This window comes from Gracilinanus agilis, chromosome 3, assembly GCF_016433145.1.
Source record: "Gracilinanus agilis isolate LMUSP501 chromosome 3, AgileGrace, whole genome shotgun sequence".
Taxonomy (NCBI): domain Eukaryota; kingdom Metazoa; phylum Chordata; class Mammalia; order Didelphimorphia; family Didelphidae; genus Gracilinanus; species Gracilinanus agilis.
The window spans coordinates 604,997,535-605,012,875 of NC_058132.1; the positions used below are offsets into that span (position 1 = coordinate 604,997,535).

At 34.0% G+C, this 15,341-nt stretch overlaps 1 protein-coding gene across 21 annotated transcripts in view; it reads left to right on the forward strand.

Annotated features, from left to right (window-relative positions):
• Nucleotides 1-15,341, forward strand: part of MAP2 (microtubule associated protein 2) — an 89,574-nt gene that overhangs the window by 29,202 nt on the left and 45,031 nt on the right. For 15 of the 21 annotated variants that reach the window (XM_044670698.1, XM_044670699.1, XM_044670700.1 and 12 more), the window contains exons 2-3: nt 2,315-2,428; nt 5,475-5,552. In XM_044670698.1, the coding sequence (XP_044526633.1) occupies nt 2,315-2,428; nt 5,475-5,552 (192 nt within the window). The remainder of the gene's footprint in view (nt 1-2,314; nt 2,429-5,474; nt 5,553-15,341) is intronic. The other 6 variants (XM_044670714.1, XM_044670706.1, XM_044670704.1 and 3 more) reach the window with 1 other exon arrangement.

Here is a 15,341-nt window from a genome sequence, read left to right on the forward strand (position 1 = left end):
ACCATTCTAGTCCATGCTCTCATCACCTCTTACTTTGACTATTTCAATAGACTCCAAATTGTCCTACCACTCTTTGGTCTCTCCCTCCCCTGTCCATCATTCACGCAGCTCCCAATGTGCTATTCCTAAAGCACTCCCTCACTCAAGAAGCTCCAAAGGCTCTTGTCTTTGTAAAAATGCAAACTTTGCTTTGTAAAAATACAAACTCCTATGATTGGCTTTCAAAGACGTTCACAATTTGGTTCCAGCCTACCTTGCCAGGATCATTTTTGCTCACACTCTCTACTATCTAATACAGCTGATTTGTTTGCTGTTCCTTGTGTACAATACTTCCATCCACTTAAATTTCCATATTCTTGGTTTTTCTCAGGCTTTCACCCATGCATTGAATGTACTCTTTCCTAAACTCTGCCTAACAGAAACATTTTTCTTCCTTCAGAAGTCACCTCCAACGTTACTTCTTACAAGAAGTCCAACTTGATTACCCACTCCCATTCCAGTTCCTAGTGTCTTTCCCCCAGAAAGTACTTTGCATATATTTTGTGCTTAGTGTTATATGCACATGTAGTTTCCTCTAATAGAATATAAGCTCTCTTAGGATAGAAACAGTTTAATCTTTATGTCACTAGCACCAAACACTGTATCTAGTGAATAGTGAACTCTTAATAAATGTTTGTCAAACTTGGACCTCACCTTTTCCTCTAAGCCTTGACTTTGATATACAATATACATTTAATGGATTTGAGTAATCTTTAAATTAATTATGTTAATACCCAGCAAAATATATGGGCAGAATCCAAAATAGTAGATTAAAAACCATCAACATAGTTTAAATAGACTTATCTGTGTCCAGTGCCCTAAAGGTTTTCTATCCAAATTATGTAATATCTGTCATCAATTATGGCTATAAAGAACTGCTTAAATTGAAGTAACATCAGGCATATAGGAAAAGGTCGTCAATTCAGTTTCTTAAAATCTGCTACAGCAAAGATATGTGAATATACAATGTATATATAATATGGGTTCATACGAATGCATTCAATTGTGAACTCTAAAAGGTCATGTAGTTTTCTTTTTCTTAGATGCATAGGCTTACTTATGAAGTATATGAGGAAGTATAATCTCATTTCAAAAAGAATAAAATTAGAAATCAGAATTTTTTATCCCTCTACTTAATTCTGTATTTAAAAGGCAACATTAGCCAACTTCCCAATAAAGTTATGATAAAGTACTAGGAAAAGCTTGTGGAAACTATCATCAAAAGATCTAAGATCAAGTCCCAAGTCTATTAATTACTAGCTCTTTTACCTCTGCAAGCCACTGTCTCTGGGCCTCAGAGAGGTAATGACAGTTATGCCAACTACCACAAAATATTATTGTAAAGAAAGTACTTTACAAATATGAGGAACTCATGCTATGCATACTCTTCGCTTTCTAGGATGGTTTTTCTAGCCAGGCTTTCTATGGGTTTACTTTTCATTCTTTAGTACTTTTTCTTCAAAAACTCTTCACTTAAGTCCTTCTTTTGTGAAATAAGGATAAGTGTAGGCTTAATGAAGGCTTAATATCTCTGCAAAAAGAAAATAGACTTTGGAAGTTCCTATAAAGCTTCTCATTCTTAGGTACCTTTCCTTCAAGAACCCCTCACTCAAGTCTTCTACCTGTTGTATAAAGGTAAGCCTGATTTCTTCAAGGCTAAAAACCTGTATCAGAAGAACATCAACTCTGGAAAGACCTACCCTTCTCCCATCTACCTCAGAGAGGAACATTTGGAAGTTTTAACTCTGGTTTGTCCTTGTAAATAGGAGATAAAAAGTTATGATGTGTTTACCAAATTTTATTTACTATTATAGTTATTTGTATGTGTGTATTTTTTCTTCCTTTCCTGAGGTGTACATTCAGTAATGTCAGGGTTAGGATTAGGGTCTTTGTCATCCCTTTAATCCTCTTTCACAGTATTTTTGTACATAGTAGACAACCAATAATTGCTTGTTGAACTAAATTGAATTGAATTTTAAGTCAAATAAAATCAGTAAGTCCTTGATGTTACTCACATCATTTTATCCTTGCCTACCTTACCTTTCCTTCTCTCTTTCTTTTGTGCCAATTGGAGTATTAATGATTTTTTTAGATTCCTTTCTGTTCTTTTGAATGACCTTTTCTTTTACATATAGTTTTTGAGGTTGGAGAAAGCAAGTTTAGGAAAGCTTATCATCTTTTGGTGATTTTCCCTTTTCTCCACTTATTTTTCATTGAATTGATAAAAATGATTTTTTTTCCTTTCTGCTTTTCCTTCTGCCACTGTTTATTACAGAGGAAGTATCTGCAAGAATAGTCCAAGTAGTAACTGCGGAAGCTGTTGCAGTCCTGAAAGGTGAACAAGAGAAAGAAGCCCAGCATAAAGACCAACCTGCAGGACTCCCTATAGGTAAATCCAGGAGCTTCCCAGGGTTATCTATACTTCCTGTCTCTATCTTGTCCTCAACCTGTATCAATTCTACTTTGTTAGGGGTGCCTAAGGTTGCTGTGACATGTTGGGCTTTAGTCCATCTTTTATAAGCAGGAAGTGCTAAGTATCCTGAGTCCAGTTTGGGGGAGACAGATTTTGAGTTCCTATTCTAATTCTCTCTCAATTCTTTCATCCCCTTAGAATTAAGTCAATTAGAGAAAACTATAGTTTCATCACTAAAGAGCTATGCATAGCTTCAAGCACAAAGAAATAACCTTTATTTCTTTTTTTCTCCGCTTATTATAATTTCCCTAATATCTCTCCTCCTTCTTTTCCTCTATATTTCTATGCAATTTTTTTGCTATGCTCTGATCCAGTATAAGTTCCTTATTATGCACACCTTGGACTAATTAAATAGCATCCTAACAGGGCTTAGTATTTTTAATGTTGCAACTAAGAACCAGAAGTCTGTTCTCCTCTCTCTCAAATCTATGCTTCAGAGAACTACCAGTCTGATCTTCCTGATGCAGAGATCTAATTAAATCACTCCTTTACTGAAACATTCAGCAAAATCTTCAGTGGCTTCTTACTGTCTGTGAAATATAATTTAAATTTATTTGTTATTCAGGGCCCTTTACCCATTGGGAATTTCAGCCTTATCTCTCCCCTATATGCAAGTCAGACTAGACTACTCTTTGTTTCCTACACACATTGCCTTTTACCTTTTCCTGGAGTAGCTTCCCAATCTATAAAGTCAACTTCTAGTGTTACCTCTTCTATGCAGCTTGGAAAAGACCACTCTCTCAAGACTTTACCCAACACTTTTGTCTTGTACTTTATGGGTTTGGATTATAGTATTCTATGTTTGTACTTTATGCCCATACTAGACTATAAGCTGAATAAAAGTAAGAAGTTTATTTCATCTAATTTTTAGCATTCTCTTGCAACTAACATTTTTTCTTCATGCAGTAGGTCTTCAATTAATATTTACTGAATTGAATTAAAGAGACCATCACCTTAGCTTGTCATCGCCCTTTGTCTAAGAGAATTACTGAAAATGTAGTTCTGATATCAATGGCAAAATTTCATATTTTATAGTACTTTTTAAAGTGTTCTCCATGTAGTAGCTTTGCAAGATAGGTACTATATTATTATCCCCATTTCACAGATGAGAAAATTGTAGATTAGAAAGGTAAAGCAGATTTCCTAGGATCACACATTTAGGAAGAAGTGGAGCCAGATCACAAATAACAGAATCACAATATTTGAGAGTTGGAATAGTCCTCATTAGCCATCTAGTCTAACCCATCTGTAGAATCAATCTCCAGTAGCTAAAATATTTGATTCTAGTGCTTAATTCCCTATTTATGGTTCTTTACAATACATTCTCTTTACACTACATTATCTTAGAAGATTATACTCTAAAGTCATGGCAAAGCTATTTGGAACAAACAGAAACTCTCCCTCTGATGTCAATCTCATACTTTAAGAGTGCATAAGGATACTTAGAACACTAGTCTTAATTTTAAGTTGTATATTTGTTTTAATTTTCAGCAGTCAACCATTTTCAGTAGTACTATTCTTCATTTCTCTTCACAAAGAACTTCTAAATCTGATTATATATTTCATGGATCAAAGGTGCTTTGGGGAATTGCAAGGGCTAGAGGTTGGAAAGGATTGCTATTCTATGACTGGAGAGTCCTGAAGACATAAAAACAATCACAAAGTGAATCAGATTTGTATATAACAAAAAGCGCATATAATAAGCTAATCGGTGGGTCTGCATATCTCCACTAAAATCACATGTTACATCATAGGTCTAGATTTCCTCTTTCAGGCAGTCATTTAGATTACTTAGGGGTTAGTGATTTTATCTGCACAGCTTCAATCTTAACTACTAATTTTATGGCAGAAATAAGCTAACACACTCCAGTAAATTTAATCTAATGTATATAAAATATGTTACATTGTCCTTAGATGAGGCAATGGTATTAAAGACCCTAGGATTTATTGAGTATATACATATATGTGTGTATTTATATATAACATTAAGATTTCTTGATAGGCACATACTTTATCCATATTTTTTGGTATTTGATATTTAAGAAAAACCATATGTAGTTCAATAAGTATAAAAGATTAAGTAAATATTTTTCATCATTCAGGGTTGATTTCAATCTATGAAGTTGAAATTCATAATATATTGTAAATGGATAGGTTCTACTGCTATTCTTGAACAATAATATTTTCTCTGCAAAGCTATTATACCAATTCTCAGGACCATAAAGAAGATGAGAACTTTAAAGAGAGAAGAAAAAAATACTGTTATTTAATTGAGTTAAATAAAATCCTTAGAACCTTCCAGGATGATTCATAATTATCTACAGCGGCATGGTCAAGTCATAGGCAGACATTTTCATGAACTTATTCTTCTTTCCTCCAAGGGTGCTTGTGGTTTTTATCTGCCCCTAGTTCTTTTTGAATGATGACTTATTTTTTTGGACTTTTTTTGGAAAAAGGCAGCATTTTGTATTGTTATTCAAGTAGTTAAAGCTCTTCCATGTTTTAATAATTTTTTATTTTTAACAAAAACTTTTATTACGTGTAATTTTTTAAAATACTCTCAAAAAGGAGTGTCAGAGAGCCTCATCTTTCCTTTTCAGATGAAATCCAGTGTCAAGAGTTATAAAGTACAGGTTTGGATACAATTTATAAGAATAAGGAGTAAAAATTTTGCAGGCATAAAGAAGGCAGACTGAATAAATTAATGATTATTATTTAAAGAAATTTGCTCATTTATTTTTGTTGTTAAATACTTCCTAGGAAATTCTGTGCTTTGCTTTTATTGAAGTTCATAAAAGTATGTCTAGCATAATATCTCTGAGTAAAATTAATTGTGGCGTACTATTGTAACATTCCTTGAATTGACTAGAAATCCCTCATTAAAATGACATATGATATGCATAGCTAAAGACTTATTGGAAATGAATTGCTCAATCCCATTTCTCCATTGTTCCATCTCTAGCAGTTGAAGAGTCTGCTAATCTGCCTCCCTCTCCACCTCCATCACCAGCCTCTGAACAGACTGGAACATTGGAGGAAGGTAAGCACACATGGGGTATTTGGGGTCATAGTCCTCAGGTAAAGGGCATCCAGACTCCAATTCATACAGTACAACTCTCTAAGATATTGGTAGATAGACTTGCTTTTGTTCTGCCTTAACTCTTCTTAGTTTTGTTTTTACTTGCTTTAGATTTAAGAGGGTATATTATCCTTCAAGTAATCTGGAATTAAAATTTTATACTGAGTAAATGTCCATTTGACCAAAATAAAATCAGAGTCAGGATATGTGGTGAACAAAGAAAGAAAAAGTAACTGCCAACAAGGAGCTAGAATAAATAATAGTGATTCCTTTAATACTAGATTCTTCTGACTGCAAGAACTGGCTTCGTGTGTTTGTAAGTCCACCATATAATGAGACATATGCAACCTTGAGAAAATGTTAACTAGGATTGAAAATGACAAACTCAGAGCCAAGAAACTGGGTTCCAGTCCCCAGCAGAACACCTTCCAGACCATAGTTCTTGGAATCTGAAGCATCCACTTCAATTAAGTCAGTGAAGTATGAGTATAATAGTATGTAAGCTTTCTTGCTGTCTATTCTAAAAACAAAAAATATTTTAAAAATAAAATAGATTCATCTATAAATGACTAGGTAAGCCTTTAAACTGTCTGATGTAATCATTGAGCTGCTGAGAACCCTGCTAAGAGCATAAAATATCAGAGTTTTAACAGGCTCTGACTTCCACATTCATATCAGGAATGTATTATGTAGAGAGAGATCTTTTCACAATTTGGGGTTGTGAGGGACAGTCACCTTTTGGAATTCTATCTGGTTACCTTGCCTCTACTTTCTGGAGAAAAACCAACCCTGGATATTAAAAACCAATTCAATTAAAATACAACTAAAACTGGTTTAACTTAATACCCTTTCACTGAAATTTTTGATGATATAGTTGTTTAATATCTTTTGCTATTGCAGCTTATTGGGGAGAAGAGCAAAGAGGGAAATAAGGCTATCTCACTTTTCATAGAATTTCCCTTGAAGAGATAACTAGAAAGAACATTGGATTTGTAAGGGGGAAAAAAGACTATGACTTAACTCCTGACCACTCCTCACTAACTGGGTATCTTGGTTGGCAAATTATTGCTCTTTTCTAAGCCTTAGTTTTCTTCTCTATCAAATGGGTGGGTCATAGATGGTCATTAAGGTCTGTTATGAATCCAAATCCTATGAAATATCAAAAAAAGATCCATGTTTTAAAGCCAACTTTGAATGTTTTGGGATTGGGTTTTGATTTTCAAAAAACACACATGATATTACATAAATTTTTTTAATTAGAGCTGTTTCTGAGTTACAAGCTCACAAAGAACCAATTCTTAAAATCAACTCATATCTTTTTTCTTAATAACATCTTACTTTGTATAATTAAAATTGATTGACCTGTAAAGTATAGAAATCAATTTCACCCATCAAAATATTAAGGCTACAGCTTTGGCAGAAGGTCTGAAGAGTATTCAGTTCCTATGATTGTCACATATATAACAAGTGTTTAGAGTTATGAGGGCAAAATTGGCTAGGGATAAAGTAATATATGACAGTTGAAGCCACTGAACTAACCAGTTGTATTTGTTATATAACTAAAATAAATTAGTGAGAGAGAGAGACAGAGAGAGAGAGAGAGCGTGAGAAAGAGAGAGAGAGAAAGAGAGACAAATAGACAGAGACGGAGACAGAGAGACAGAGAGAGAGTTTAATTAGTTTGTATAGGAAAAGTCAGCCTAAACTACAGTAGAGTTTTTGGATTAGTAAATGTTAGGATAGAAAAAAAAGCTATGATTTCTAACCCAAGTAACAAAATGTCCAAGCTATAGCCCAACATTTCTAAGCAAAAGTAAGGGAGCTTTTTAAGTAGAATTGTTCTAAGACTTAACAGGAAATAAGGGGTTTGCGACTTTGTACTAACTTTGGTAAATTATTTTTTTGTTTTGTTCTTAATGATCTTTTCCCCAGAGGGCAACATATAAGGGGTCTTTAAAAATAATAATTTAAGATTGCTAATTGATATTATTTTCTGATATATTATAATAATTAATCCTCTTATTTTATACTTATCCTCTGGGTCATTTGCAAAGATTTATGACCTAATCATCAAATACATAAGTGACACACCCAGGAGTCTGGATTTATAAGTAAGCTTGGGCAAGCTCATGGTTAGTATAGCCCTATTATACCAAGTTAACTGTTCTTGAAATGAGATGACTTCCTTTTTAACTTTCTTTCTGTGACATTTGGCTTACATTCCTGAAGAAAGGGAAAGACCAGTGCAACCAAGGTCTGAATGAGGGTTTCTCCACCTTCTCCTTTCCCAAATGTTTAAGATGTTTAGACTTCTATTGTTTCTGTGTTCTTGAGGAGATATCATTCCATCATGAAGATAGTTTTCCTTCTCAAGTCAGCCTGCAGTGGCAAACACAGATGATATATAAACTTGAGAAGTTCATCAGTTTTTCAAGACTGAAAGGACTGGTGTTAGTTGTAATGGAGACATTTGCCTTTATCTCTCTGCTTTGTAGAGCTTCCTTGGGCCTTCATGGAAGGTAAATGTATATGGATTCACTGAAAATATCAGAAAATTGACTCTAGGAAGAGTATCAGAACTTTTTAACTAAAGGTAACTAATTTGAGAGCCAGTCAGTAAGCCAACTGTTAAGTGTCTGCCATGTGCAAGGCACTGCACTAGTATGAATCAATGAATGAAACAGTCCCTACTAGCAAAAGAACTCACATCCTAACAGAGGAAGCAAAAAGGACATATCTAAATAGCTATACAATATTCTTAAACCCTTACTTTAATGTCTTAACCCTTACTTTAATGTCTTAGTAACAACTCTTATGACAAAAGGGTGAGGTCTGGGCAAATGGAATTAAATGACTTGCCCAGAATCATGGAGAAATGAAATGTCTATGGCCAGATTTGAATCCCGATCCTCCTAGCCAGACCTACTGTTCTATCTACTGAGCCACCTAGTTTCCCCAACAAAATAAACTTAAAAGAGAATAAATAAAAATAAATATGGAGCTGTTCATGCCAAAGTAATTTGGGAGGCAAAGAAAGCCCTAGCAGGACAAACCATCTGGTATGGTAGAGGACATTGAGTGCTCTCTGCAAAATAATATAAATAATAATTTCAAATATAATTCCAGAGCAAAACTAGAATTTTTGATTAAGGAGATTTTCAGAGAACTGATTACATTAGTTGAAACCTTTGAATACCAATTTTGAAAATTCCATTCATGAAAAAATTAACTATTCACATACAAAATTTAGGATGATCTATCTCATAATATTCTATGAGTCAGGATACCTTGTAGTCAAATTCTAATATAACATATGGTTGGCCTTTAGAATTACTCCTGTCATCCAAGGTTAACACTGATGTTATAAAAGGGTTATATTATCCCCAAATCAAAAATAGATGCATGTATGGCTTAGCAAAGGAATTCATCAATTCATCAGAGGACACTGAGGTCCCCTAATAAAACTGGTCTTGAGGTCATGCTATACTAGATGGGATCTACTGGGATTGTGAAACTTACCTTTCTGTGGATATGTCCAAAACTACATGACTTAATCTACTTCATAACAAACTATTACTTGAGGGTTCCAACATCTTTAGATTTGAGGTCACTGATTGAGTTTGCCATCCTAAACATACATTGAACCTCTTTAGGTAGCCATACTTGAGATTTGAGATACTTCAAAAGAGACTTAAAATATAAATAATCAATAATACCAGGCAGGAATCCATTTGATTTTTCCAGGCATCATTTTTAATGTTGCCAGACTTCGGGGCAACCAATAACTGGAAAGGAGCAACTTTTCAAAGAGAACTTTTTAAAAATTTTTATTTAACTTATCATTTGGTATGAGGAAAGGTTTTTGAAAATATTAAGCAATGTTTCTTTGAAAAGTTGCAGATCTAAGGCAAGGTTCTTGGTTGTTTCCAAGTTGTGGCAACATCATAAAAGGGTAGTAGGGAACAGGCCTAAATCTCTGGAAGAGGAAAATGTCGGTTGAGTCATTTCATTGAAACCAACATTTCTGAGGTTTCAAGTGTTTTTAGTTTCAGGTTCATTTTCCAGGAAATTGGTGTTGAAAGCAAATCATAGAATACTTACTTTTGAATCCATCACCTTTGTTGAGCTTACTTAACATAATGGGAAATGTTTTAAAAGGATGAAATGATTTATAGCCCCATTAGTCACTGCAAAATATTGGTGGCTATGCTATGGGTCAAGACCAATGTCCATGATTTAGTCAAGTATTGGAGCCTTTCTATAGGTCAGGTTTCTCTCATTTTAAATGAGAAGTAATTTAAAGTAGTGAATGCAGAGACCTAAAATTAAATTTTAGGTTTTTGTCTTCACTATGTAAGAGTAAAATGAAAAATAAAATGTGAAGCCTTAAACTTTTAAACTTTAAGCATTGTATTGTCAGCTATTATTATTAGGGTTATTGCTGTTATTTGATAGTTAAGAGAAGTTCTAAGCATCTATCCTAAAATAATGTCCTTGAAATCATTAGTTTAATTAAGTGCTTTAAGGTTTAGAAAATGTTATGTAAAAATTTTCTCATCACCATAGTAATTATCAGCTTAACTCTGGTTTTCATTACTTGACTGTGAAAAATAAATTATCACCCTGAAAGCTAAATATGTTATGTTATAGAAAAAAATTATATGATTCTTAGTGGTAAATTTCTAATGAAAACTGAACTTATAAACATGCCCTTTAACTTTTTTTCTAAGTTTATACCAATAGGTATAAAATTTAAAATTTTGTCCAGTAACTTGCACAAAGGTTGAGCCAGTTGCAGTCTAGTTTTGTGGAAAGAACATTGGATTTGTGGTCACAAGATCACAAGTTTAAATTGTGACTCCATTATTGACTTCCTGAATGACACTGACAAAGGCACTTCACTTCTCCAAATCTCAGTTTCTTCATATATAAAATGAAAGATCAGAACTAGATATTTTTAAAGTTCTTTAAGAACAAAAATTAAAACAGAACAAAACAAAATCTAGATGCCCACTACTATCCCATACAACCAATAGTATGAGTTACTACTCAGTTTTATATTCTCATAGAAATTTTTTGTATTTAAGAAATTTGAATGCCCCCTCAGTCACTACTTAGGTTCAGAAATATATTGAGGCAGATCAGTTTAAATGTCACTACATATGGATAAGAAAGTCTATGGAGGAAGGTGGGTATTTAAGGCTGAGTAATCCAGGGATAACTAATTACATCAAACTAGAGACAGCTTTGTCTTTGTGAATGAATAATTAAAATAAGGATGAGTAGATAAGGCAATAAATGTAAAGAAAACATTTCATCAAAACTTAAAGACACAGACAGATCCATATACATACTAAGAAAAAAATATTGAATAATTTATCAGTTTTTTGTCCCTCTTGCAGTTGAGGTTACTTGCAGTTTGGGTACAATATGATTCATTTTGGGATGAATGAACAAGAATACAATAGAATGGTTTGATGGAAATTTTGTGGTCATTCTAAATTATTTAATCGTTTTCAAATATGGAAGTAAATGTACTTTTCTTTTTTTAGAATATTGGCTTAAAGCTATTGCCTTACAATGCCTGTAAATCTTAAAAATTTTTTAAAAAAGTTTTTATGTGCTCTCAATGAGGAGTTTGGACAAGATGATATCTAAGGTAACTTCCAATTCTAAAGTTTTGTTAATCGATTTTCTTAAAGCCACCAAAAGTTAAATTTCTTAATAGGTTATGTAAAGAAATGTAGCACTTAATTTTCATCATCCTTATTATCTTTTTTTAAAAAGAACTTTTTTAAGCAATATACTTATTTTTGAGAAATTTCACTTTGGATTCAAAGTCAACTTTGGAGGACTACAGAAAGCTCTCTACAGAAAAATGTAAATTCTATTCAATGGATAATGCTCTCTCTCTCTCTCTCTCTCTCTTTCTCTCTCTCTGGTTACAGTGGCCCCACTAAATCAACTTGCCAGGTGTCCCTAAATTCAAGATGCTATAGCTTTCAGAAGTTAGAAATTGCTTCCTAATGGTCCTCAGTCCACTGTGGAAATACCGTTTTTCCCCAGTGATATGACTACAGTCCTTATATCCCTTTAATGTTAATGAGTGAGTTAAATGTAAATGAGAATATAACTATGCATTTTTAAATTGTCCTATTCAGATATAGGATTATATTGGTTCTATTTTATGGAAGCAAAATCTTACTTCTTGAAAAGTTATTCAATGAGTTGAAAAACTCTTCCAATGTAAAGGTTATGGATTTTTCCCCAGTGAAATTAGATTCATACCCAGGCATTAATTCAAGAAATTCTAATCAATCTGAGGCTTTCAATTTTCTTATTTTTATATGTTTTCAATGTAATTTATCTGGTCAGTAAACAATAATTTATTAAGTGCTTACCGTATGCCAATACCAGAATAACCAATGGGGTTGTTACAAAGGGCAAAAACAAGGGCTCAAGTGAGATTTCATTTCTTCCTTCATTTTTTCAATTTCATCTAATTAATCCTGGAAGTATAGCATCTGGCTGATTTTTGCAATGAATGATTTAGCAGAGGTAGAAGCAGATGTTTTGTTTTGTTTTGTTGTAACTTTCGTAGCATAAGAATACAAAAATCCCAAAGATAAACCACCATTTGTGGAAACCAAAAAGGGTGGTACAGGTTGGTCATATTTGGCTGAACACCAATGACTCAGTAATCATATGAGCCAATTATGAGAAGATTGAAACCACAGGGTTGGAAGACTGCTGCTTCCACCAATAAGGATTTTCTTCAAACCAAGGTGGAAAACAAGAAACAAGATAAAAAAGAAAATATTCAAATTCGGTTTATACCCAGATTATTTTTACTGTACTTAAGTGGTTTTACATTGAGCCAGTTTGAAGGGAGAAAGCTGATTTTATTCTGCTCTTATTTGATGAACCTAGATGTTTTATGGGTGAGAGAGCAACCTATTTTTACGGGAATCAAAGATCATTACAAAAAATTCAATGGGACACAGGCAAAAGAATGCAAGGACAATGGAAACTTTTAAAGATAGGCATTGTCAGTATTATAATGAACTAAAAATAATGTGCAAAGTAAAACTTTAACCAGAAAACAATTAACTAAAATCCCTGAATGATTTTTTTCCCTGAATACTACTTTTAGGAGAAAGAAACAAAGCAAGTTTATATCAGAGCTGTGTTCAAAAATACCAGTTTCCAGGAACCAGTGCAGATTCAACCTCATCTCTTCTATTATCTACTTCTAACAGTCACGTACAGTGAGGATGAGTATCCAAACTGGTGACCTCAAAGCACTACAACCAACCTCAGTTATCTAAGAAAAAATGTCTTCTTGTTCTCTATTAAGGCAGGATTGGAGACTGATACATTTAGAATGCGTTTTTGAATGTTGAATTTTCAACAAACTTTTCTACTGAAAGGAATTTCTAACTAACCTGTTAATGAGAAAATTAAAATAAGCAACATGCCTAGTTCCCTGAGCATTCCAGTTAATTTAAGTATTTTAGAATATTCCAAATAAGAAAAGATTTCCCTTACTTTGTCACCTATTTTTAACAACTTTCTTTTTTGTAGCTGATGAAATTTACACGTTTGTAAATGTGAGAAGAATGAAAATTGGTTTCTACCTAAGGAAATGGTGGATTAATTTTTCTAATGCTGGTTTCCATTCCAAAGTTTCTATGGTTGTTTGGGCTTATTGGAAGAGATGATATAGAAGACTTCTGAAATGCATTAAGGCTGCACACTGCCTGTGACTCATGTAGATCAATCAATGGCAATAAAATTGTCAAAAGGAATAAGTTGAATTCACTGGATATTGAAGCATGAAACATTCATCTCTTCCCATTTGTCATTGGCTTGGCCTGGCTGATTTCCATCCGTTCATCCCGCCCCGTTGCTTCTATGGATGTTCGTGTCCCTAGGCATGCCTCCATCCTGTCCCGTCTTATCTTGTGTCTGTCTGTCTTGTCTAGTTCTCCCTGCAGTTTCTTCCGTGTGTCTGTTTGTAGATGAAGGGGCTGAGGATAAAGTGGGACCTCTGCCTGCCACCAGTGGGGAGAGGCGTAAGCTCCTAGCTCCCTCCATTTCAGTGTCTGTGCCTGATGATGACCCTTACAATTCAGATGAGGAGTACTATGAGCACCCCTTGTTCAGCTCAGAGTGGACTGACTCTAGTGTGCTCCCCAGTGCCACCACGCAGATGGCAGAGGCCCTGTTGAGCCATGATAAAGGTGAACCAAGCATGGTCCCTTTTTGCTCCTCCTCCCCACCCTGAAACCTTGACCACATTCATCATGTTACATGTGCCTTTATGTTGGGGAGGGAACAGAGACAACCTGTTTTTTCCACATGGAAATGAAGTCCTTATGTAGGTCAGTCAGCCCCCCACTTTCAAAGAGGTAGAGAAAATGTATTCTTCCTTTTCTGGAAAAGGAAGATTTCATTTCATAGCAACAGCAAAGAATAAGATGAGAAGTTAATTCTGGGATAAATATTTCCTGCCACCTATTAATAGATAAATTCGGAGAGTGTACACATTTCTTTTCTTCATGTATAAGCTAATGAAGGTACATACATTCTTCTGCCCAAGCACATAGATAGCATCATTGGAACACAATCTTAAAATAATGGACAATGCTTTTAACTGTGCTAAAGTTCATGATGCGCAAAACTTTAACTTGGGAAAAGGTTACTTCAGTAGTTTATTGGGGCTGAACTGATTATATAACTATTTTTTCCTATATGCCACCTAGCTATGTTCTGAAATTGGGATGGAAATCATTTAGTGACTGTTGAGGTAACTAAGTGGCATAGGGATAGAGCACTATACTAGAGTCAAAAATTCTTTCATGATTTCAAATCCTACCTCAAAAATCCACCAGCTCTCTGACTCTGGACAACCCACATACCCATCCTCAGCTTTAGTTCCTTAAGCTGTAAAATGGGGATAAAAATGGTACTTATCTCAAAGGGCTAATGTGAGGGTCAAATATTTATATATAAATAATTTTCAGCTTGAACAAATGACAAGTGTTTTGCAAAATTTAAAGTGCTACATATAAGTTAGCTGTGTTTATTGTTATTTATTTTTCATTGGCATTGTTGACGTAGAAGAAGAAGAGGCACACAGTTAATTATAATGTAACAATCTGGTAAACACCATGAAGAAAAGCAAACTATTCTTAAGTCTTAAGGAAGGCATTACTCCAGCATCAGAAAAGACAAGTATGTGTGACTATAATATCAAGAAATGTAGTTGTAGATAATTCTACTATTATGAATAGCAGCCTATTATCCTGTATCCTACAACCTGCTATGCTATATCTTATACACTGGTATCCATATCTTACAATGGATATGCCAACTTTTCTTGGAATTAAAATGCATCAGTGCCACTCCCAATCTGATGACATAAAGGAGTGTATATTTATAGGAGAAAATCAATCTTCCAATAGGATCCAAAAGATAAACAACAACAAAAAAAACCTAGAAAAGTACCAGTGACTCAAATGAAGAATGATTGGAAGAGAGCAAATAAGTGTGATTTATGAAAAATGGAAACTCAAGGGCTTTAAGTAGATTTTGAAAAACCTTAATTGCATGGTATATTGAATCTAATTGGGGAGTGCAGGAAAGTGGCACTAAAATTCTTTTAACTTGATCAAAAATTGATTATTTTATATATTATTTATGTATATTTTATATATGAAAGGGCACTTTTAGTGAACATGATAAGGT